The sequence below is a fragment of the Eurosta solidaginis genome, chromosome 5 (assembly GCF_040869045.1).
Source record: "Eurosta solidaginis isolate ZX-2024a chromosome 5, ASM4086904v1, whole genome shotgun sequence".
Classification (NCBI taxonomy): Eukaryota; Metazoa; Arthropoda; class Insecta; order Diptera; family Tephritidae; genus Eurosta; species Eurosta solidaginis.
Window position 1 is genome coordinate 239,783,467 of NC_090323.1, and position 26,823 is coordinate 239,810,289.

Genomic DNA, 26,823 nt, shown 5'->3' on the forward strand with positions numbered 1-26,823 from the left:
AGTCTTCGGAACCCATAAAAGCTACAGTGAGTGATATAAAAAATCTAATTGCCAATTTAGAACCAACAACTGAAGAGGGGAATGTCATTACAATTTTGGTAGTTATTGATTACGTGACTACTTAGATACAACTTTTTATCATATGTGGGCAGTGCCACGCTATCTTATCAAAATCATTAGTTTATCTTATTTAATGCTTAAATACGTCATTATAAGACAAATCTCATTTTATTTTTTTTATTTTTTACTAAAAACATTTTGTTTTTACATTTTTCTAAAAATTTTCGAATTTGACGAATTTTTTTGAAGCACCCTGTATCTGTGCCATTCTGAGCTTTCACACAAAAAAACTACAAATAATTAGATTTCATTGGCGGTTTAAATTTTTAAAATATCTTCATTGGTTCAAAAGTTATGATGTTTGCAAAGAAAAAACTCAAAAGGCGCCACTGTGCCGTGGATGGTAAATGCCCTGCAAAAATTGTTGGATTATGTGTTCCATTTTCTTCATGTTGGAGTACTCTAACAATACTCTTTTGCAATGCGTTTGCGGACCACCATCAGCCGATCATTGCTCGTTTTTTAACGACAGTGATCACGACACGATGACGATCGAACAGAGTTGCCAAAAGTAAAATATTGCATGCAAATAACTAATAATAAAATTTTACTTTGGCAACTTTGATAAAATGCAACAGCGCACTGGTTTTATGTATACATATTATATTAGTTTCTTTATTCACGTATGCGTATGCGTATTATATTAGTTTCTTTATTATCGCAAATGCTAAATAACATAAAGCGAGAGTCATTGGTGCCGTATGTCGTATCGCTGTAGTCGTATCCCTAACGTAATCAGCTGTTTATCGTTACGACGGTAAACCAAAAACCAATTGGTTGGCTACGATACGGTTACGACCTTAGCGGCACCAATAATCGACTGCATTGATTCCCATAAGGTTGGTCGAATCAGCTGTTATAAGGTTACCGATACGGTTACCGATAAAGCACCAATGTCTGCAGCTTAAGAATATTCGTAGTATAAAATATAAAAGTTGTATTGCCCCTCTTCATTTACTTTCATTTTAAATTAAATTCACTTCGACAATTCTTTCCGACACAATTCCTCTTTAGTACTTTGGCATATGATCCTCTGTTGGTGCTCCATGGAGTACTGCAGTGAAAGTACTTTGGAAAGTACTCTCACGTATGTACTCTATGGAATACTACATACAAAGCGAGAGTGGGATCACCTACTCCTCTCTTAGGACATCGCAATGTTAATTGGAGCACATTTTTTGTATGAATACAGATTAGATTTGGAGCAGTCCTATACTCCCAAAGGAGTATTCCTTACATTATTTATAGAGTACTCGCGTTTTTTGAAGGGTGGTGGATGATCGGCTGGTGCATGGTGAACCGGCGAGTAGATTACCATTAGATCGGTGTAGGGTTTGCTCATACAAAAATAACCGATGGCTCGGGATAACAAAACACTTTGCTCAGTTATCAGTTATTTGTATGCAATATTTTACTTTTGGCAACTCTGTTCGATCGTCATCGTGTCGTGATCACGGTCGTTAAAAAACGAGCAATGATCGACTGATGGTGGTCCGCAAACGCATTGCAAAGGAGTATTGTTAGAGTACTCCAACATGAAGAAAATGGAACACGTAATCCAATAATTTTTGCAGGGACGTATCTGCTCTCGTAAATGAAGATTACGATGTACCAGGGATGCTGAACCCGTCCCCACAATCTATGATGGTGGAATTAATGTCGCCCCATTCGATTATGACAAAGGTTATCAAAGAGTTTTCGATTTATTGTCGAAGAGCTATCGTTATATTATTCAAAGCTAATCGATTGGTCAAAAAAGAATCGTTTCGTTATTAAAATGCTATCGATATGTTCTCAAAAAGTTATAGATTTACTGTCGAAAATTTATTAATTATTTATCGAAAATTTTCGATTTGTTATCGAAAAGCTATGGGAGTGTTACCAATTTGTTAGCGGTGTGTTGGCGATCTTCTATTGAAATTTTTTTGATTTATTATAAAAAAGTTATCTATTTGATATCGTTAAGTTATAGATTGCTAATCGGAGTGTTACCAATTTGTTATCGGCGTGTTATCGATTTGTTTATGCCGTCTCATCGATTTGTTAAGAAACAGATACGGATAAAACCTTTGGCCACTTCACTACACACTTTTGGATGTGTAAAAGCACACTATTTCCAAAATATAAAATTGATGACACATCTCGATAACAAGCCGATTAGAAACCAATAAGAATCCGATGATCAACGGAAACAAGCTGATAACGCGGCGGTAATAACTCGCTATCGATAGAAACAGTACTGGTTGTTGGCGATAATAAGCCGACGAAGCTCTTCTCAAAAACCCGAAATTATTTCTTTCTAGTAAAGTCACCTCTGGGTTTTCTAAACGTACACCTGTTTCTGTACGCACCGAACTTCATGAGTACCGGATTTAGGAAATCGTCGATAAAACTGAACGTGGGTACCCCGAAGAAGTTGGTATTGGATTATGAAATAGTGCCTCAACTGAATACCTCAAAAAAAATGCATCACTTATTTTTTTAACACCATTCTCATTTTACAGGGTGCTGAAAAAATGTGTTTCACTTTTTGAAATCTCAATAAAATAAGTATTCATACACGCGCCACATTTGCGGCATTTTTGTAATGATACGATATAAAGGTGGAAGCTCCTGGATAATTCCGGAATCGTGGGATTGTCATTTTCAAGTCCTGAAATCCCGGGATTGCAAAAGGTCTTCGGAATTCAATGCCTTAGTGAAAATGTTTATAACAGTGCTTTGCGAAATTTCGTATGTGAATGACGAAGGCGAAATAAGTTTCAATTGCTAAGTCCGAAGCTCCTTTATATTTACAAACGCAACATCTGGCATTTATGTGGCGATGCTACTGTCATGCATAAGGTTGAGAAAGTTCATTCTGACGCGGCCATATACATATCTTAAGCGGGAGTCATTGGTGCCGTATGTCGTATCGCTGTATTCGTATTCCTAACGTAATCAGCTGTTTATCATTACGATGGTAAACCAAAAACCAATTGGTTGGCTACGATACGGTTACGACCTTAGCGGCACCAATAATTGATTGCATTGATACCCATAAGGTTGGTCGAATCAGCTGTTATAAGATTACCGATACGGTTACCGATAAAGTACCAATGTCTGCAGCTTTAATGGCCGAGCCATGATTAAGTTTTTTATACATATAGATGCTTTCAACACAATCTTATGCTTGCCAGTAACATGTCACCTAACAAAACCGCACTGCGTTTTTTTAGCGCACGCAAACAACCGGCGTTTTTTGCTCTAACCCAAATAAGCATGCGTTGCGACAATGTAAAGCATATGTGCAAACGTCAAATCTAAATGTCACGCAGAACAAAAATTGGAAATCGGGTTAGTTTTTCACGCAGCAAACTCAATTTGGGTTGCTCTCATACAAGTTGTATGTGCATGAGACATTTTGGACAGGAAATTACTTGCGTGCGTTTATATTAGGTTGGCATGTATCATCGCCATGATTGTGGCAAAATGTTGCGTTTGTAAATATGAAGAAATTTATTTCGCCTTGCCCAATCAGATACAATATTTCTAGATGCACTCTTAGGAACATTCTATACAACAAAAATTTTTGCATTTATATTTTGTGTCGTATTCATTTGTTAAATTGCGGTTTTAAGCTGCGAAATATGTTAGAAAAGTACCAACGAGTGGGAAAAAAAATTTCACTGGTAAAATGTGAAAGCACCCTTAGCCAATGCAAATGTCGAATTGCTTATGGGCCAATTAAACTTCCTTAACCATAACGCCATAGTCATACCAATATTTTTCCTTATCCATATCAAATTGACATGAGTTATTGGTGCCTTAACCTTTCATAAAAATGAAGAAGACGCAAAAAATTACAAACATATACCACAAAAAATAAGTCTCTTAGTCAAAACGTATCCCAAACAATAAATAAAGTCTACAAAAAGTTAATAAATTCTCCAACTCAAAAATTTTTAGGTTATGGATATGGCGAAACACCAAAAACCAGTGGGTTGGCTATGATAATATGGTTATGGCGTTAGCGTTATAGTGTGGCACCATTAATCTATTACATTGATTTCCATAAGGTTGGTTCGATCAGCTGTTTTATCTGGTTATGGATAAGGCACCATTAATTTGCCCTTTAAGATGGTGTTTAAACACATCATCGACGAAATTTTTCATATAGATGCGTTTAACACAAGCTTATGCATTCTAGTAAAATCGCCATAATCAACCAAGATGTTGAGGTTATAAATATGAAGGAACATTCCGGTCTTGCCTTTTCGCGTGTGCGGTCGTGCTGAGTCATCCTCGGCTGAACGTAAATTTTCGGGCTTTTTTGGTTAGAGTGGAAAATTAAAATAGGCATCAAGGTTGGCTTCGGTGCTCTCCTCGGGCGTTTTGGCGGAGTTAGGAGATGCGAAACCTCCCTGTCCGGAGTTAGTGGGATATTCTTGCATTCCTAACAGGAATCAAAAATTCGTTGAAAAAACATGGCGTATAGCCACATATGAAGACTTTCATCCGGTATTATTATATACGCGCAATGAAGTAACTTAAATATAAAAAAAAAAATGAAGGAATTCAGACTTGGCAATTGAAATTTAGGTAATAGTCTAGTTGAGGGGTCGACTGCTAATACGCTACCAAAAATATCGAGTGTGGTGTCAAAAGACGCGTATTAATCTCGAGAACAATAATCCGAAGGCGGAAAAGAAAAATTTTATCTCTGTCCGGAGATATTTGCAGTTGAAATTGGCGATTTCCATGTGGTTGTTGTTGTGTTCGTACCCACAAAAAAAATTGTGCATCAAGGTGTGCAGAAAGGTGTTCTGCGCAAAAATTCTATGGATCCGACCCCCGGTTTCGGAGGTACCCGCGGGTCTTTTTTCGGTTTTTCGTAAATATCTTTTGAACGCGTTAAAATTTTTATTTTTCGCCTACGGCTTATTAATACTGATGTAAAGCGCGTCGTTTGACACCTCTCTCGATATTTTTGGTAGCGTATTAGCAGTCGACCCCTCAACTAGACTATTACCGAAATTTATTTCGCCTATTGTGAAAAATGGGCCTACAAAAGAGACCTCCCTAATTCCGCATTGCCAAAAAGTTGATGTTATGTTTGGTATCATTGGCAACGCTTTGCATCAGCTGACCCACGCTGTCAAATGAGTTGTCAAATTGAATTGTTTCCGTCACAGTTTCTAAGCAAATTTTTTTTCTATTCTGCATAATTTGTGGGAGTGCAGTTTTGTTTCCATTACTTCTATTAATCTGTATTTTATTTATTAAAGAACATCAAATTACAATAAAGAAGGTTGCACAACGTTGCATACAAATGTGAATTTGAAACAAAAGACACTGCATGGCATTGTTGTAGAAACGCCTAGTAGACTTACATACGAATAGCAACGAGTCGATAGTTTTTTCAATAAAACTTTGCAATTTCATTTAATCAAACTTTCGCCAGTTACAAAAGTAAAGGGCACGGTGAAATAGATAACCAAATCCACCATAATGTCAGTTGACAGTTCAGCTCTACCATCAGAGCTGTTGGTTGCGCCACAACCTCTTATTGGTTTCTGTGGTTTGGATACAACTCACAATGTTGTGCACAAAGGTATATGGGATGCTTTTAGTTCTAATAGGAAAACGGATAGGTAAGCACTTGCCTTCATTTATATGGACAAATGACGTAAAAAGTTGTATTTACATTTCCAGAGCTTCAGTACAGTTCAAACTTTTACCACCTACTTATGAATTTCCAGTTGCCAAACCAAAACGGGCTTCTTACGAATGGTATCATCCGAAGGGCATACTCAAACGAAATTGGATGCTTAAGCACTTACATGTGCTGCCTGCGGTGGTAGTATTATTTCAAGACATGGAATGGAATGACCCTCATTGGTCTGAAAAACAAGTGCAATGTGTTTCAATTATACAAAGTCTCAAAAGTGCATTACAGGTTTGTGCAATAATTAAGATTTGTAATGACTGAAGAGTCTTTGTCAAACAGAGCTTGATTATAAATGCTTGAACATAACAAACGCTTAAAAAGCTCCACAGTTATATTGAAGTTGAGTTGGCATAAATGTGTACAATATATGTAAATTTCATAAATAATTTTAGGAACGCAACACACGCGTGTGCCTTGTATTGCTACAGAAGTCATCGCCGCTACCGCCTGGTGAAGATTTGTTAGCATCTGAGCGTGCTGCCAGCTTAACCACTGCTTGTGGTATCAATAGTAAACTGTTATTTATCCTGCCACATACAGAGCATTTAATGGGTAACGTTCTTCAATAAGTAAATAAAAAATAATCATTTATTTTTGTGTTATCTAAAATCAGGTTACACATTGCGGTTAGAATCCGCTTTTCTAGATATGGCTCAATCCTATTATGCGCTCATGTCCAAACGTATACGCGCACATCGTGATCAATTAACTGCAACTCACACAATACTGAAAATACGTCATCAATTTAAATTGGGATTTGTTGCAGAAATAAGACAAGATTTTAGTACGGCTTTGAAGTGAGTATTTACTAACCTTTTTATTCATAAAAATTACAAAAAGTTTAAAAAGCTTTTGAAAAGACATTTCCATACAGCAATTGTAAGAGCTTTATAAATTAATTTTATGATCGCGGGTTAATTGTTAATTAAAATTGTTAATTAATTTTATGTTTTATAAAGCGTTTAAAAAGAAAAGTACCAAAGTACTTACAAATTCCCGTGCTAGCCCCTATGTTTTGTTTTCTTCCCCTATGCCTTTGCGAGGATTTGTGTTTGACCATGATGAGCCATAGATTTTTTGATTCCGTAAAACCAGTCGCGTTTCATAGTTTGATAATTCTTCAATTTCTTGTGGATACATTCGACAGTATTGCAGTCTCAATCTTTTTAGCACACCGTACACTAGAAAAAAGATAACACTTACATGGCACTGCTACTGAAGAAGAAAAAGATCAACTTGGCACTACCACCGATGAACATTTCGGTGACCTTATTTACGATGTTGCAATGCCGTGCCCACAACTTTTAACAACCATATCTCTTTGGTCCATTTAAACTGCAAGTTTCCTTGGACTTCAGTTGGAGGATATCGATGACAGTTTGTTTGTGATCGCTTCTGTTGGATGGAACGACGCACTGCTACAAGAAGAAGAAGAATAATATTTTCTAACTATGAGCCACCAATATGGTTAGCTTGTATGAATGGAATACAGTCAACGCATCTACACACCTGTATTATCATCGGCGAATCTAGTTTTTAAAGAAAAATACCCAGAACTAGCAGAAAGTGAACGCAAAATCCCTAGGGAAACGTGCGTGGCTTTAGCTCAACTTCGATTTGAGTACTATAACAGGTTAAACTCTTGACTATGCAGAATCAACTCCGAGATACAAAATGTATGTCCTACTTGCAATGTGTCCCCGCTTGTGTTTAACTTCTACATATTGAAGCTCTCTTCGCCACCAAAAGGAGTTACCATTGTATCCTACGCAGATGACTGCCCGATATTGGCTACAGGTCCCGGCTCACCCATCTCCTGAAAACTGACGTTGTCACTGACCAACAACAACAACAACCGACCAAGTCATCGGCGACCTTTTTAACAACATACACAAAGCAAATGTCCATATTGGACATCCACGTCGATGGCTTAACGCTACCATCTTTCTTACACCCAAAAATACTGGGTGCGACGTTCGATCAGGATCTACATTTTGGCGAGCATGCATCCGCAATTGTACCTAGAATCCAGAGCCGTTATACAATTCTCAAATCTCTTGCCGGTTGCACTAGGGGTAACAAACACTTTCTGTTGAATACCCAGAAACCTGGGCATCCCAACAGACATCTGATTGATGAGGCCAGACCTCCCAGGGGAAGTCAAGGATGTCATCTCCGTAAACATTATGAGGAAATACGGCACCTGAGACCCCAGCGGGTTAGGGGGTCAGAATATTCCCGTGGTAGGTGTGCCTGTCGTAAGAGGCGACTAAAATGCCAGATTCAAGGGGCTGTGTAGCGCATCCTTTTAGGTTGCCAGCGCAATATATAGCTTCTCCAAACCCAACTGTCAACCACACCTATCCGCGGCGAATCCTGTTTCACTAACAGACGAGGCTCTTGGGGGTAGGGAGCGAGGGAATGGCCTGAAGGTTTAATGTGACCACATAAATCGTTCCCGAGATGGTCGGGCTAGTAATTTAATGGTGCTGTGGTACCGGAGCGTACCGGATCTGTAACCGGCAAAGGACCATCACATCGATAACACTCCCCAAAGCCTTCGGGGAGCAACCTTATCGCTACAGCAACAACATGACACCAACCATATCTTCAATTTTAATGTGTAATCCACGCCTCTAACACCAATCTTTCTATGGTTGTTGTTGTTGTTTCCTTGGACTCCCGTTAGAGGATTTTGATGACAATTTGTGAATGGTCGTGCCCGTTGAATTTGGCAAGTGAGAAAAGAGCAGTGTCTAAAGTTTATTTATTTAATATGTATTATAATTTTGGGAAATTTATAAAAAAAACCTTTGCCTCTTTGCTATTTTATGTTATTTAGGCATTATACACAAGCCTATGCAACACTGGATGAGATACGCATCACTGATGCCAATTGCCTTGAAATGAAAACTATAGCCGGGTTCCTGAATTATAAACTATGTCGTTTAATGTTTAAGTTGAAAGTTCCAAGAGATGCGATTAATCATTTCATCAGTCATGTAGAAAAGTATAAAAATCGTGTAGGTTTTAAGGACCTAATTTTCGAACATTATGCGTGGTTAAGCACACAGTAAGTTGAAACGTATCTTTAATTGAATAAACTTTGAATTTATTATTTTTATTATTTCTAGGCATAGTATGTTTGCTGATCTATTTTGTGAAGCAATAAAAAATGGTCTACCTGCATTACAAACACAAAACCCTGGCATATATTACCACAAAGCAGCGGAGTACACCATGAAGCGGAAAGAAGCTTTTTTACAAAGCAGTGGTAAATATTGTGCATTCATACGTGGGACGATAATTTTGTGTACAAGACGTTCCAAAAGTGAACTTAGCAGTTGGGGGAAAGCAAATTATAATTTTGCACCTACTTTTAAATTTTGTTTGTAATAAAAAAATTATATAATGAAATAATAGGTTGCCCAAAATTAAAAGCACTCCTTCGTTGTAATTTTATATAATTTAGCAATGCTTTTGAGTCCTACTGATCCAACCAGTCCAACTGGAATATCGAATAACAACTCAGTGGCATTATGGACTGAATTCTTTGGTATACGTGCGGTGAAAGCGGGCGATCCTGTTTCCGAACAGCAAACAATTATAATTATACGTGAGAATGAGAAGTCCTTCAATCACTCGGTAAACCAAACAATGAAACTAAATTTTCGATATCATATAGGCTGAAAAAGATAAATATTAAACATTTTTCAGAATTCAATTATAAATTTACTCAGTCAAGCGCGTGCTCAATTTAAAATCTATAAATGTCCACGATTTCGAAATAAACTTGCTATCGACATGGCTGAGGAATATTATAAAAGTGGTGATCACGCTAATGCATTAACGTAAGTTGCTAGATTTTCTATAAATTGAAGTACTTTTAAAGAATGTCGAATAAATTACAGTTTATACTCTGTCATGCTAACGGACTATCGACGTGAACAATGGTCTTCGATATTCTCCGATGTTTTATTGAAAACACTACGTTGCGCCTTTTTATCAGCATCCATAACTGATTTTATATCGTGCAGCATAGAAGCACTCTCATTGCACGTTGGCTGTGAACAAAAAGAACGTGTAATTGTGCTCGAAAATCTGTGGAAAGTTTTTAATGTGCGTATAAAACGCTTTATAAATTTAATAACCTTTTAATGCATAATAAACATTTTTTAGCTTACCGCGCCAATATCGCAATGTCAAAATGCTCCCGAAATTATAGAGCGTTGGGAAAATGCGCTTGCTGCTGTAAAATCACCAATAACAATGGATTTAGATAAGCTAACCAAATTAATGGAAATGTATGTCAGCTTCGAACAATTAGAATTGAAGAATGATGACACCATTAACGTTTCACTAATCATTAAGTAAGTTCAAATGGCTTCAACTTTTTAAAATGATTGCACTCTAGCTTGTATTTGCTTCACATATATAGGTTACTAACTGATGTGCCCATCAAAATACGTCACTGTGTTATTATTCTCACAGATAGTACACATTTCTACAAACTACCAGCCAGTAAATGCATATCATTCCATAGTTTGCTCGAAATAAATGAAAATAACAATCAACAGCAAAACGAAACTCCCTTGCAACATTTTGATGTGGAATTGAAATTAGAACCCGATATATATTATCAACTTCATTTCCATACAGAGGCATGCCAATTTTTAGAGAACACACAATTACGTGTTGTGCGCATGGAAGCACAAATGGGTTCAGATAAAATGGCTATTCAACTCACAAAATCGGCGATTTTCTCACGAAATCCATTTCGTCATTACACACGTAATAAAGATCTCGATGATAATATTGAAATCAATCATTTGTGCTATATTACACCAACGTAAGCTTAGCCCCGTATAAGGCGTCAGTATAATTCCACAATTAATTATTTGATTTTGATTTCTATTACGATAGATTCCATTTGAATACACATTGCAAACTTGACAAAGAATCGCAAATGTTAGTGAACGAATACTATCCCATAGCAACAACCATAAATAATCCGTATAACGTTTTTCTACAAAATGTTAGTCTCAACATTAGTGTACCAACTAACCTGCGAAATCAAGGTAAGTGAATAATTCAGGTTGACAATGAATTATATTATTATACAGTAATTTTCCGGGCGTGATTTTTACAAAAATTTTGCATTATAAGTTCGATTTTCTTCGCTTGGCTGGTTGTTTAAAGTACTCAAAATATAGGCTGCCGAGTGAAATGTCACCCGATCTTGATTCATATCAGAATCTCAGAATATTTTCAAAAAACTTCAATTCTCAAAGTTCGGCTGAAGAACGCCTTATCTCACAATTTAAAATTTTTCATAAAAACCCTATCTCACGTCAATATGTATTGAGTCGCAAAACGCGTTTTTGGGTGAAATTCTGAGGTGGGAGGGCGTTTTTGAATGAAATTTAGCTGTCGATTAATATAGAATTTCCCTAATAATGTTGTAAAAATTGTAACACACGATCTAACTATTGGCATTTTTAGAAAAAATATAAACACTTAAGCGCTATAGATCTATGTATGTACGTGTACAATAAATTTGCCACATATACAATTTTCTGTCTCATGAATTCTTTTTTTTTTTATATGTACCAAAATATGAATTATTTCAGCAAAAAGTTACTTATCAAGCGAATTCAAATAAATATAACGCACCAAGTTTCATCTTATCATTTATAATTGATTGAAGAAGCATTGTACATTTGGATTGATCAGAGCTGGTGAAGAATGAAATCATTTGCTTTTTGAAATTAGGGTTTTTCTTCAATCAGTATTTCACAATTTTTTCTTCATACGATAATTCTCGCTTTCCTTTTTTAATTCTGCAATTATGCATGGAAATAAGGATTTCATTCAGCGCATTTGAAAAGAATGCTAAATCAGACTGCAGAAATAAATATACTGAAATCAAAGAGTACACTCAGGTGATTTCACATTTTTGGTGAGTGAAGTCATGTATTCAGTACCAATACTTACTGCATAAATGCGCAAATATTACCTAAAATAGGACGAAAAAATTTTAATTCCTTTTTATGAAAGCTTAGTTTTAAAAATTGGTTGAGCAAGTTTTTTGAAGATATTTAGCGTGAGAAGAGTTAAAACAACTTGCTCAAAAGCATTAAGCATGACAATTTAAAAAGTGTCGAGTTATATTGAAAAAAAGTATCATTCCGGCAAGTTGAACATTTCTGTCTTTCATATTAAATTTTTCATTGGAGTTGCTGATATTTCGATTTGTTTACTTGGGTATATTTAGTTAACCCTCGGAGCCTTTTAATTTCGCTGTCACATCTTAAAAAAAAAATAAAACTCAATGGAAAATAAATGGTTATAAAATTATTTTTTTTTTTTTGTTTTTGGAAATTGTCATAGACAAAGTGCAAAACCACCCAAGTAACACAAATCGAAAACGTAAGATTTTACAGCTCTGAACCCTAGACACCCCGCTCTATACATAGAAATCATACATTTTTTATTTGAACCTTAATTTTGAGAAATAACGGTTGAGTAATATGTTGATTTCACAAATGCAATGGAATCTTTCAGTAAGCAGAAGCATTTTTAAATTTAGAAAAATTATTACTTATCTTCTCATGGTAAAAATTGGAAAAGAAAAAGTTGTCTACAGTAAGTTTTCTACCCGCGTGTAAAGTTTCATCATCGGTTTAAATAAATTTTTTTTTTTTCGTGATCATTTTGAAACATGTAAATCTTTATTTATCTCGATTAGTTTATGCCATTACGATGCAGAGTGACAGATGAAACCAGTAACCTTATTATCTTGGGTAGAATAAAGTAAAACAGATATATCCAAAATTTTACATCATTTGCTCACCATACAACAACATATGGCACATTTAGTTATATAAAAATGTGTGAAAATCGGCGTGATATCGAGCAATTTATTTAAGTGCGCTTTGGGTGTAAACTATTTACTTTACTGCAAACTTTCTCAACTGTGCCTACTCGCTAAGAAGCATGGATCTTACTGATCTTGGTATAAAAACAACGTGAATTTTTTTTTTGTACTCTTTTCATAAGAAAAAGTGTCTTGCACTCTTAATGTTTTTTATGGTATTAGTAAAATATAAAAGTAAAATATAAATAAATATAATACAGCGAATTAAAACGCAGCGGCTGCGCTGGCTAGGCCATGTTATGCGAATGAAAAATGATGCTCCGGCCAAGAAAGTGTTTCTATCGGAAGCCGCCTATGGAAGCAGAGATAGAGCGGCCCACTCCGTTGGAAGGACCAGGTGGAAAACGATTTAAACTCCCTTGGTGTCACCAATTGGCGCCGGTTGGTGGAGCGAAGGAGCGACTGGCGCGCCTTGTTGGACGGCCATAACCGTTTAGACGGTTAAGCGCCAATTAAGTAAGTAAAGTAAGTAAAATATACATAAATATACGTACTCACTGTACAGGTATCTGAGGTCTCGAAGACTAGTGTTTTAGATAATGTTTTCTAGTTTCCGAATAATAGCAACATGTGCCGCCAAATGGGTTAATGAATATTCCAAAACATTTTAAAACTTCACCTTATATTAGGGATGTCAATATTTTATAATTTCGGAACCCCGGGATTTTCGGGATCTTGTATTGTAATTAATACCGGGATTTAGATATTAATTAGATTTCAAAAACTTAATCTCTGAAAGTGCACAAAAATATTTGGGATAACCTTTTATGCATCAACTCATAAGGATAACGATCACTAAATTTGTACAGAATGATGCTTTCGGAAAATATTTTATTAAATGAGGACGCAAACTTTCGGCAGAGCTGCGAAAATCAAACAATATTTATTCCAGAAAAGAACACAAACATATCCACTGCCAAAAGTGGAGAAAGGGTTTTGTAAGTTTGTTTCATAAACTTCACCCTTAAATTGAACAATTGAAGTCTAGGCACTTCCGCAGTATTACTTTTACAATTTTTCTTGCATACTGACGGTCCCCACAGTTTCCCCAACATTTTTTTCAGAAAAATATACGTACTTATTCTCAGTACTAAGAAGTTGTTTTCATGATATAAATCAATGTAGAAAATTATGATTCTTAGTATACGTTTTATCACCACCAATTAAAGGACTTAAAGGATTCAAGTTTTTTGTTACTTCCTTTTTAAATGATCCCATCAAGTAAATTGAGCATTTTTGAAAAATTTTCTTTTGAAGAAAGAGGGTTCAGAACGGAAAGAGTTTTTTCTTCTTTTCTTTTATGGACGTTGTGACAGCGCACTGCTCTCAAGTCGTCCAATGATACCACGCTAATCCGGTTCATGCCGAGTCGTTGTAAGGAAATGGTTTGTTAACCGTCGAAATCTAAAACTGCTCAGCTACAGAGGAAACCTCATCAGCTAAGTCAAATAAATGCCGTATTAGTAAGTAATATACGTCCATATAATGTATAGAATTAGTAGAAAATGAATTCAATATGTTAATGAATACAGTTAGTTGCTATTAAGAGAGGAAAGAACAAATTTTTTAATACAAAAAAGCGAGACCGTAACATCAAATGCGCTATAGTGGGAGTTGTAATTCTGACACAAACAGCTGAAGGGCTCATTTAATTCAAAATTTGTTCTACATTATTTTAAATATAGAGAGGTTTAAGATGTCTTGAGGGCCGGGAAGGGACATTAAAGCTGTTTACGTCGCTCAACAGAAATGAGTTAGAGACCGAACCATTTAGTAATTTAATCATAAATACAATTCCAAGCATTTCCCTACGACTAACAAGGAAATCTCTTAAGGAGAAAATTAAGAATTGTTTTTGGACTGATCCTAGCCGATCAATATGAACGTGGTAGCTCGGGTTCCAAATTATTGAACCATATTCTAATATCGGCCTGACTAATGTTGTAAAAAGAGCTTTAGCAACGTACGGGTCACTGAATTCTTTATACCATCGCTTCGCAAACGCCAGAACACCTATAGCCTTATTAACTAACAGTTGCAGTAATATGAAGGTTGAAGTTAAGTTTACTGTCCATAGTAACCCCAAGGTCTATAAAACTGTATACCTTTTCAAGATTATAATTGTTAAGAATGTAAGAAGCTGGCTGAAGTAATCTATATAAATTTGCATTTTTTTAAGATTAAGTGGCATATAGTTGATGGTGCACCAATTGAGCAATGTGTCCAAATCTGATTGTAAAAGAGACCTTTCTTCGCTTGACGCATAGGATACAAAAAATTTTACATCTTCCTTTGCAAGAGAAAAACTAATTATTATTATTAACTTATTTATTTGGGCGAAATCCAAAATTTTCTTGCTAACATATTCTTGTAAAAGACACGGCGATATTTATTGTATGAGCAATAAAGTTTCCAATTGGGTAGGTAGTCCAATATTGTGCTTATGACATTTAATGACATATATATTTTTTTATACTCAGCGTGCTTTGCACACAGAGTATATTAACTTTGATTGGATAACGGTTGGTTGTACAGGTATAAAGAAATCGAGATATATATAGACTTCCATATATCAAAATCATCAGTATCGGAAAAAAATTTTATTGAGCCAAGTCCGTCCGTTAGCACGATAACTTGAGTAAATATTGAGATATATTCACCAAATTTTATACACGAACTTATCTGGATCCAGAATAGATTGGTATTGAAAATGAGCTAAATCTGATGTAACCACGCCCACTTTTTATATATATAAAATTTTGGAAAACACAAAAACCGGATAATTTAGTAAATAATACACCTAGAATGTTGAAATTTGACATGTGGACTGATATTGAGACTCTAGATAAAAATTTGAGAACATTTTTAAAATGGGCGTGGCACCGCCCACTTGTGACAAAATCAATTTTACAAATATTATTAATCATAAATCAAAAATCGTTAAACCTATCGTAACAAAATTTGGCAGAGAGGTTGCCTTTACTATAAGCAATGCTTTGAAGAAAAATTTACGAATCGGTTAAGGACCACGCTCACTTTTATATAAAAGATTTTTAAAAGGCTCGTGGGCGAAAATAATAAGTTATATATTAGCCAAAATGAGCTGTGTATCAATAGAATTTTACTTTCTAAATTGAAGTATAACATTAAATTGGAAAACACTAAAATTTTTGAAAATGGGTGTGGTACTGCCCTTTTATGACTGAGCAATTTTCTATGTTTCGGGAGCCATAACTCGAAGAAAAATTTACATATCGTAATGAAATTGTGTACACATATTTTCCTTATAACAGAAAATATTTCTATTAAAAATGGACGGGATCGGTTAAAGACCATGGCAACTTAGATATAGAACAAGTTTAAAAGGGTCGTAGACTGGAATAATAAGCTATAACTTAGCAAAAAAATAGGTTTGAATCAATGATATTTCACTCATCAAGTTATTGTAAGAGGAAATGGGGAGACATTTTTTATAAACGGGCGGTGCCACGTGTTATGTAGAAAAGTAATTTATCTGAAATGAAATGAGCAATTGAAGCTCACGCGGAGTATATAATGTTCAGCTACACCCGAACTTAGACACCTTTACTTGTTGTTTATGACAATAGAAAAAACATCGCCTTCCAGACACAGTGTAGCATTTTCAACAAACATGAAATAAAAGTACAATATAGTTACACTAATAATAAAAAATCACGTTGTTGTCATGCGAATTTCATCTTTTTATATGAAAAAATTTTCAAAAAGTCTTCAAAATGATACAGGTTATATTTTTCATTAAAAAAGTAGTAAATTTTTATACCATTAGCTGCCAAAAATTTCTAAACTTTCAAAACTATTGCAGTGACTCCAAGAAAACAAAAAAATCGTTTTTATAAATAATAATCTGTACAAAATCCCCCTTTCTCCTTGATTTTGATCCCCCTGATGCCTTTATGGTATTTGTACCAAACGCAACGGGAAGCTTAGTCAATGCCCAGAGACATCACACCCCTAGATCTAGTGGAAATTAACTATCAAATCTTGGTTTATTTTAAGGTATGCACACAATGTCGAAGAATTTGTAAATCGGAAAATTGCTTTCTTAAGTTTCAGAGTAGCTTGTTTTTTTTTTGTTTTTTTTTTTTTGTTATAATGACTTTTATTTTTAAACGGTTTTATTTAGCTTGACTTGACAGGCTGCACGGCCGTTGTGAACGAATTTTGTAATTGAAATTTAAGTAACTTCCCGATAAGCTACAAGCTTGAAACTTGGAATATAATTCAGAACCCGATGACAATGCAATAATAAGCAGAAAACAAGTAAGGCAGGCTAAGGTCGGGTGTAACCGAACATTGCATACTCAGCTGAGAGCTAAGGGAAAATGACCATGTGGGAAAATGAACCTAGGGTAACCCTGGAATGTGTTTGTATGACATGGGTATCAAGTGGAAGGTGTTAATGAGTATTTTAAAAGGGAGTGGACCTTAGTTCTATAGGTGGGCGCCTTTTAAAAGGGAGTGGGCCTTAGTTCTATAGGTGAACGCCTTTTCGAGATATCGCCATAAAGGTGGACCAGGGGTGACACTAGAATGCGTTTGTACAATATGGGTATCCAATGAAAGGTCATAATGAGTACTTTAAAAGGGAGTGGGCCTTAGTTCTATAGGTGGGCGCCTTTCCGAGATATCGCCATAAGGGTGGACCAGCGGTGACTCTATAATGTGTTTGTACGATATAAGTATCAAACTAAAGGTACTAATGAGGGATTTAAAAGGGATTGGCCGTTAGTTGTATATGTGAAGGCGTTTTCGAGATATCGATCAAAATGTGGACCAGGGTGACCCAGAACATCATCTGTTGAGTACCGCTAATTTATTTATATATGTAATGTCATGAACAGTATTCCTGCCAAACCTCCAAGGGCTTTTGATTTCGCCCTGCAGAACTCTTTCATTTTCTTCTACTTAATATGGTAGGTGTGACACCCATTTTACAAAGTTTTTTCCAAAGTTATGTTTTGCGTCAATAAACCAATCCAATTCCCATGTTTCATCCCTTTTTTCATATTTGGTTTAGAATTATGGCATTTTTTTCGTTTTTCGTAATTTTCGATATCGAAAAAGTGGGCGTGATCATAGGCCGATTTCGGCCTGTTTTTATACCAAGAAAAAGTGAGTGCAAATAAGTACGTGAACTAAGTTTAGTAAAGATATATCGATTTTTGCTCAAGTTATCATGTTAACGGCCGAGCGGAAGGACAGACGGTCGACTGTGTATAAAAACTGGGCGTGGCTTCAACCGATTTCGCCCATTTTCACAGAAAACAGTTATCGTCATATAGTCTATGACCCCACAAAATTTCACAAGGATTGGTCAATTTTTGTTCGACTTGTGGCATTAAAAGTACTCTAGACAAATTAAAAAAAAGGGCGGAGCCACGCCCATTTTGAAATTCTCTTTTATTTTTGTGTTTTATTGCACAATATCATTACTGGAGTTGAATGTTGACATAATTTACTTATATACAGTAAAGATATTAAATTTTTTGTTAAAATTTGACTTTAAAAATTTTTTTTTTAAAAAAGTGGGCGTGTTCGTGATCCGATTTGCTAATTTTCATTTAGCACATATATAGTAATACGATTAACGTTTCTGCCAAATTACAGCTTGTAAAACTTTGAAATTACCTTTTTTTTTAAGTGGGCGGTGCCACGCCCATTGTCCAAAATTTTACTAATTTTCTATTCTGTGTCATGGGTGATGAATTATCGCACTTTTTCGGTTTTTCGAAATTTTCGATATCGAAAAAGTGGGCGTGGTTATTGTCCGATTTCGTTCATTTTAAATAGCGATCTGAGATGATTGGCCAGGAACCTACATACCAAATTTCATCAAGATACCTCAAAATTTACTCAAGTTATCGTGTTTACGGACGGACGGACGGACATGGCTAAATGAATTTCTTTTTTCGCCCAGATCATTTTGTAATATAGAAGTCTATATCTATCTCGATCAGTTTATGCCGTTACGGATTACCGTTTTGCGAACAAAATTAATATACTCTGTGAGCTCTGCTCAGCTGAGTATAAAAACTCCGACAGTTGGCGCATGTATCGAAATATTTCAAAAAATCGTATTTGTAGTCCGATTTGGTTCATATTTGGAACACATAATACATGCATGAATAGAAAGCGACCTATGAAAAAAATCGCCGCTAGGTGGCGCAAAGATCGAGATATTCAAAAAAATCGTATTTGTGGTCCGATTTGGTCCATATTTGGAACACATAATACATACATGAATAGAAAGCGACCTATGATGTCCAATTTGGCTCATATTTGGAACAAATATTACATACAGTCCGGTAGAAGTCACATCAAAATATTTTGGAGTTGGAGTCAAGTAAAGTCTTCGAAAGGATTATGTATTGAGGACTTAGATTGTAATTGTCAGGAAAGAGTCCTTGTAATAATGAGGCACTAAATGAACTAAATATAATGAGAAATAATAGGCATTAAATAAAGACTAAAATCTTGAAAATAATATAATTTAAAAAAATTTTTAAGTTAAACGGTTTTATTGAAAACAATACTTACAGGAAATAATAATAATACTAAAAGCTAGAAAATAATTAGGGAGTTCATAGGTATTAGTCATCACACTCATGTTTAAAGCTCTTCAGAAAATCCATACAGAATCTTGCGATCGATTTTTGAGTAACTTCTCATTGAGGCTGAAACTTGAAACCTTGCACTTATTTCACGGCATCGCGGAAATTTATCAAAAGAAGGTCACGCACGGGTCTGGATGGTTATTTGGAATTTTGGGCCCTAAAACTTTTAACATAGCTTAGAGCCATATTGAAATGCAATACAAAAAAATCGACTGAGACAGGGTTCGAGATATTTAGGAAATCCATACTGAATATGTGGAATCTTACGACCGATTTTAAAGTAGCTTCGCATTAAGTAGAAGAAAAACTATCCGCTAGGTGGCGCACTGCTCGAGTTATCAAATTCATACAAGATTTGAAATCTTTTGGTCGATTTTTATGTAAAATCCTGAAATGCTAGAGACTTGAAGCTTAAATGTGTTTCAGAAGTCGAAAGGGTGTAATACCTATCAAAACAAGTAAAGGTGTCCAAGTTCGGGTGGAACCGAACATTATATACTCAGCGTGATCAATTGCACATTTCATTTCAGATAAATTACTTTTCTACATAACACGTGGCACCGCCCGTTTAAAAAAAAATGTCTCCCCATTTCCTCTTACAATAAAACTTGATAAGTGAAATATCATTGATTCAAAGCTCTTTTTTGCAAAGATATAGCTTATTTCATTCGTCCACGACCCTTTTAAAAATATTTTATATAAAAGTGGGCGTGGTCCTTAACCGATTTCATTATTTTTTCTTCAAAGGATTCCTTATAGTAAAGGCAACCTCTCTGCCGAATTTTGTTGCGGTAGGTTTAACGATTTTTGCTTTATGATTAATAATATCTGTAAAATTGATTTTAGTACAAGTGGGCGGTGACACGCCCATTTAAGATTTTTTTTTTCAAATTTTTAGCAAGAGTCTCAATATCAGTCCACATGTCAAATTTCACCATTCTAAGTGTATTATTTACTAAATAATCAGATTTTTTGTGTTTTTCAAAATGTTATATATATAAAAAGTGGGCGTGGTTATCATCCGATTTTGTTCATTTTCAATACCATTCTAGTCTGGGACCAGATAAGCCCGTGTACCAAATTTGGTGAAGATATGTCAATACTGACTCAAGTTATCGTGTTAACGGACAGACGGATGGACGGACTTGGCTCAATCAAATTTTTTTCGATACTGATGATTTTGATATATGGAAGTCTATATCTATCTCGATTCCTTTATACCTCTAAAACCAACCGTTAGCCAATCAAAGTTAATATACTCTGTGTGCAAAGCACGATGAGTATAAAAAGTTCCGCTAAGAAAGTTCATTATCTTCTTTTCTATAAATTTTCCGATCAAATACTCAATAAGGGACTGACGTGAAGTGCTCTGAAAGGAGCTGCTCGCGACAGTTAACGTGTACGTGTAGATGTACACTTGTAACTTCACTCATCACTTATTTAATTTATCACATTTTAAATTTCATACTTGTAAATGACCGAGGCAAGAATGGTGATCCTGAAAACTGCGCAAACTATTGCGGAATCGGCTTTCCTAAGATCGTATATTTCAAGCGTATTGTGCGAAAGATTGAAGCTCACCGTGAATCGGCTAATGGCACCTCACCAGTGCGGCTTCAAAGATGGTAAATCGACCATCAATCAGGGCCCGCATCGTGTCATACGATCCGTGACCGAAATCAATTTTTTAAATCGCAATAGCTCTGAAATGCTTAATCGGATTATTAATATGTAAAATGGTGACTTCCATTACTCATTAGATCCATAACTTATTATTATTTTATGACTCTTTTGGCAGATTCATATTTATGGTTTGATTGAAACTAATTTAGCAACACCATCAGTTCAGTCAGAATTGGGAAGGACCTCTCCGAGCCATTCGAAATTAAACGAGGTTTCAGGCAGGGAGACTACCAATTTTGATTTCATTAATTTGGTGCTGGAGAAAACATAATTTTATACAAACGTGCAATTACTGGCGTATACTGACGACATTGATATCATTGAAAGTTCTCTGAACTGGAAAAAGATGCGGCAACGATGGGTTTGATGGTGAATTAGGACAAAACAAAGTACCAGCGCTCATCAAGCAAAGAATCAGCGCATTTGGGCCTTAGTACGCCAATGTTTCCAATCATCATTTCGAAATAGTAAAAGAGTTTGTTTGTTTGGGAACCAACATTAAACACAAACAACACTAGCTTTGAAATCCAGCGAAGAATCATTCTTGCCAATTAAGGCTACTTTGGACTAGGTAGGCAATTGAAAAGGGAAATCCTCTCTCGCAAACGAAAATTATGCTCTACAAGTCGCTTTTCGCACCCGTCCTGCTATATGGTGCAGAAGCATTGACCATGACAACAGAAGAGGCTCTGAGAGTGTTCGAGAGAATGTATGTACAACTGTATGAGGTTTATAAAGACATCAACATAGTCCAGCGAATTAAAGCACAGCGGCTACGCCAGCTAGGCCATGTTATGCGAGTTAAAGATTATGTTCCGGATAAAAAAGTATTTTTATCGAAACCTGTCTATGGGATCTTAGAGCGGTTCTTACTCCGGTGAGACCAACTGGCGCGAGTTGACGAAGCGAAGAAGTGACTGGCGCGCCTTGTTGGACGGCCATAACTGTTTAAACGGTTAAGCGTCAATCAAGTAAATTCTTAAGTACATGACAGAGATCATTATTTGTTTTCGTTTGAAATATTTGCTGCGTCAATATTTACACATTCTTTGTTATAGAAAAAGTTAACAAAGCTTTGTTATAACGCATTAAGCTTCGAATATGTAGACACATGCTTAAATGATCTATTTGTGTTATTCAAAAATATTTGTACAAAAATTTAGCACGTTGCGAAGCCTTGAATTATGCAAACCTTCCCTACAATAAATAAAACCAATGCGTGAGCAAGAAATGGATTTCAATTAAACAGACTCTTTATTTTCCAAACATACATACGTACTCACAAAAATACGTAAATTATCATTTAAAAATTTGTCTAAAAAAAGAACAATTGTTTTTGTTTTTATCGACCTATCGGCCTAAAAAAAGAACTTAAAAGTTATCGTGTTAACGATCTATTTATAAATTCTCGCACTGCGGCAACACTCGTATAAACACCAGGAAAATTTAGCCGTGCACATCCAGCACCAAATGACACAATACCACAAACACGACCATTAGCAACGGCTGGACCACCAGAATCACCAGTACACGAATCCCTTCGTCCAAGCGCTGCAGCACAAAACATAGTTCTAGTTAAACGTGAAACACCTCTATATTGTCGTCTACACCTTTGCCTGCGAATTACAGGTACACGAATTGTACGCAACCTGTTTGACGGACGAACACCATTTTCGGCGATTAAACCCCAACCATAAACTCTTAAACCCACACCACGTTTTATTGGAGTATTACATAAACCAATCGTTCCCACGCTGGTACTATTTATAGCCGAAACTAGTTTTAATACAGCCACGTCACTATGTCTGGTTCGCGTATTATAAGCGCCGGATGTATATACCTCTGCTATTTGACGTGTTATACCACTTTGTGATAGAGTGGATGCACCGGCATGAACGGTAACTTGGCTACGTACTCTTCCTTCCATACAATGAGCTGCAGTGAGAACGTGAGTGCGTGATATTAACGAACCACCACAGAATAAGGCACCTCTGTCGCGGAGGTTTACCATGAATGGTGCGTTCCTGATGTTAACAACTCTACCGTTAATAACTCTATTGCTAACTTGAGCTGAGACACCGACTCTTTCAAAGAGACAAATAACCGTCAGAGTGGAAATAAGAGCGCTAAAACTTGTTCCAGCCATAAGAAAGATTTTAAATAACTGAATAATGCCTTTAGCTAAAATATGATATAAATGGTGAAAGTTGTTTACAACTTTGAACGCCATATTCCTGTTTGTTTTTATATTCCCGCCTATGGCGATGTTAATACAACATTATGTACTTTAGTGATATTAGGGAGCTTCGAATTCGAAAGGTCAGAGGTTTGGACTGATGTTTACCTCTGGTTTCGATATTGTGGCCCTTTGCTACCGAGGTCCTTAACGTTAAGTAATTAGGTTTGCTTTCCGTATTGTTGGCATTATGGGAGCTTCTGTGAGTTGTAAGGTTTCAAATTTGGTTGGGATGTAATTGGTTAAATATAATTTGATTTTTTATAATCATTCCATTTGAAACGGCTTTTGTAAGCTTCTAATCATTTGCACTTAAATTCTAATTAAAGGCGACTCAAATTTGATTTATCCATTCCGTTCACTTCAGTGACATCCCTAATGTATATACACCTGCGAGTAGAAAAGTAACAGCAACAATTATTTACAAAAATTGTATTAGATATTTTTATAACGTACTAGTGTACCCGGCAGACTTTTCCCTACCTGAAAATTGATTTGCTTACATTCAAAAAGTGAGCCTCGCTTCCCCTTTTCACTCTGTACCAATCTCTTCAACTTAACTTCCATTGTCTTCTTATTGAATTCCATCCCCAATTCCATTTATCTCCCTTCCACTACCTTTTCCTCTCAGACTTCCACTCCCGCTTCCCCTCGCGTTCCTAATCCCACTCCCATTTCCGTTCCCACTCCCACACTCACTTCCACTCTCATGTCACTTCCACTCCTACGCCCACCTCAATTTTCTCATATATGAAATCTCTATATCATTAACTGTCTTGTTTAAATAATTGCGAAGATGGAGCGAATTTAAATTAATAGTACTGCCCACTTTTTCATATATATGTATTTTTTTTGTCAAACCATCCTTGAACCATAACGAACTAAACAAACAAAGTTTCGAAATCGTTCAAGCCGTGTTCGAGTTTTAGAGAGACTAACGCACATCAATTAATTTTTGTAAATATAGACTAGCCTTCTCGGCAGACGTTGTTCTGCCCGAAAGATGGTTTGCCTACATTTTACAGGTGAGCCTCCTTCTGAGCTTCCTTCTTCACTGTTTATGCCATCTGCGTTTGCGACTTAACAAAAGCGCTCATCAAAATAATTAGTCTATCTTCCTGCCTCTCCTCCTCCTCTCCCAGTTTGAGGCTGTCCTCTTCCATATCTTCCACTTTCACTTCCTCGGGTTTTCTCTCTTCTAGTTCATTTCCTATAATTTCCAACCTCCTTCTCTTCATCGCCTTCCCTTCTCTTGCTTCCTCTGCTTCCTATCTTCCCATCTTGCGTTCTTCATTCTTATCTCCATTTCCTTCTTCCACGTTTCCCTATACCAAATATCGAGTAAATCACAACGTAAACACTATTTATTACAGTCCACTTTCCGTAAAGAAAAGTATCTAAAATAATAGGTTAATGAAATCTCATCATCACTTTCATCAAAATCGGTCTGAAGAGTTCAGTCACAATCATACGCACGGTTTGCTGAACCCGCCTTCATCCAGTTATTCAGTGACTAGCGGTCCTAAAAGTAGACTTCAAATTTGTAAAAAAAAAAGTATTGTAACGAATTTAGGGAAAATTCCGCTTATTTGAGACCTTCTGCTAATGTTCGAATCGCTAAACTGTTGAATAAATCACTCCAATATTCAGTATTGCAAACTGGTCTTTATTTAGAATACTTTGGGAGTAGTACTTCACAATTATACTTCACAACCAAAAGCGTGTGTTTACTAACAGCGTAGTGATGTCAACATTCGCCACAGTATATACCACAAAAACGTAGTTTTTGCACTTTCGGGTACAAATACTTCTAAAACAAAAATCAATTTAAAAGTTCAGACACCGGGTTCAGATTAACCGTTCCAAGGGCCGTTAGAAAAGATGTGCAAATATTTTCAACTGTCATTTTTTTACTCGCAGCTGTATATGTATATACATAACTTGGTTTAAAAATTTGGACGTGTCACTTGATCAAATATTTTGCTGAAATGTTCGCCAAAAATCTTCTTTTACGCGGCTGCCGTGGTGTGGTGGTATAGTGGTAGCGTGCCCCGCCTACAACACTGAAGGTGCTGAGTTTAAGGCCCATAAGGTTAGGTTGAATTGGCCGGATAATAAAGACCTCACATAGACTGAATGTGTCCATAGTATTATCAGAATTTATTTGACGACCAAACGGAAGAACCCCATTCAGGTGCCAGGACTTATGTTGTAGGATAACTCTTGGCAAATACTGGAGGTTTTCTATGACCTTGCTCAATTGCTTACTCGAGATCTGTCAACTCTGACGACCCTAATGGCTGGAGCCTTGAACTGGCGAGCGCAGAACACGAACACAGAACGTGCTCAACTGTTTCTTGTTGCAGCTCACACTCCCTACACCTGATGTTACTGTTGTGAGCCTTAAGTCTTCTCTCTTCACAGATATGAGCCATTTTGTAAGCGCTATATCGTAGGATGTGCACATGATCTTAGAAACGTTGCAGCCCCGCGCTTTTGTCCATGCCTTTCTTGTTTGATGGATCATATATAACTACTTTCTCCTTTTGATTTCTCCCAAAGAGATTGGGACGGCTATCGTCGATTCAGCAAGTGTTGCTCACCGGTCTTTTCGTTACCTTCTATCCCTTTATGACCGGGAACCCAGTATAGATGTATGACCGAGCCTGATCGAAGTTTTTCCAATGCTTCTTTGCATGCCAGAACACTTCTTGATGAAGTCCTGTGTGAGTTTATTGCTTTAATATATTGCTTTATATATATTTATTGCCGTGACTGCAGCTTAAGCACGCTTCTTCCAGAATTGCTGCTGCTTTCTTCACGTATAGTTTCCGCCTGAAATACGCTGCAGTAATCTGGCAGCCTGCAGGATCTACTGATTTCTGGTTCGACCCATTAAACAGCAGACCCGACCCCTTCCATTAATTTGGAACCATCCGTATAGACGTGTATACTATGTTCTGTCATTTCTGCACCCTGGAACCAACCCTCCGGCTCAATTATAGCCCCAAGATCTCTTTCGAAGCTCAGGCACGGGACTATATATTCCGGTTGCCCGATATTAGACGGGCTATACTGCTATGAACACAAGCTGCCCCGAGGCCTTAAGCCTTATTGCAATTGCATACCCCTCACGTTTTTTGGTATAAAGCAACATAAAAGTTTAGAAAAAGTTTTTATACCTTTCATGAAAATGAAATGGTATATTAATTTCGTCACGAAACCCAAAATTGTAAGTCCTTAAAGGAAAATAGATAGACCCACCATTAAGTATACCGAAATAATCACGATGAAGAGCTGAGTTGATTTAGCCATGTCCGTCTGTCCGTCTGTCTGTTTGTAGGCAAACAGAGATATCTTGATAAAATTTGGTGAGCGGGTGTCCGATTAGACATTTGTCGGAACCGGCCGGATCGGACCACTATAGCATATATCCTCCATACAACCGATTTTTCAGAAAATGAGGATTTTTGTCATATCT

At 36.3% G+C, this 26,823-nt stretch overlaps 2 protein-coding genes across 2 annotated transcripts in view; one reads left to right on the top strand and one right to left on the bottom strand.

Annotated features, from left to right (window-relative positions):
• The first annotated feature begins 5,284 nt into the window (after positions 1–5,284).
• Positions 5,285–26,823, top strand: part of gry (trafficking protein particle complex subunit 11 gry) — a 218,104-nt gene continuing 196,565 nt past the window's right edge. Inside the window, exons 1-12 of the mRNA XM_067789058.1 lie at positions 5,285–5,753; positions 5,815–6,058; positions 6,223–6,382; positions 6,444–6,627; positions 8,673–8,903; positions 8,965–9,104; positions 9,303–9,475; positions 9,548–9,681; positions 9,742–9,949; positions 10,010–10,200; positions 10,269–10,679; positions 10,754–10,908. Coding sequence (XP_067645159.1) covers positions 5,611–5,753; positions 5,815–6,058; positions 6,223–6,382; positions 6,444–6,627; positions 8,673–8,903; positions 8,965–9,104; positions 9,303–9,475; positions 9,548–9,681; positions 9,742–9,949; positions 10,010–10,200; positions 10,269–10,679; positions 10,754–10,908 — 2,374 coding nt within the window. The 5' untranslated portion in view covers positions 5,285–5,610. The remainder of the gene's footprint in view (positions 5,754–5,814; positions 6,059–6,222; positions 6,383–6,443; positions 6,628–8,672; positions 8,904–8,964; positions 9,105–9,302; positions 9,476–9,547; positions 9,682–9,741; positions 9,950–10,009; positions 10,201–10,268; positions 10,680–10,753; positions 10,909–26,823) is intronic.
• Positions 22,354–23,244, bottom strand: LOC137252925 (seminase). Its single transcript, XM_067789061.1, has one exon. It carries the CDS (start codon positions 23,115–23,117, stop codon positions 22,485–22,487), a length of 633 nt encoding a protein of 210 aa, XP_067645162.1. The 5' UTR covers positions 23,118–23,244; the 3' UTR covers positions 22,354–22,484.

Excerpts from the sequence above, each read along its gene's own strand:
- LOC137252925 (XM_067789061.1), bottom strand. The coding sequence starts at position 23,117 with ATGGTAAACCTCCGCGACAGAGGTGCCTTATTCTGTGGTGGTTCGTTA.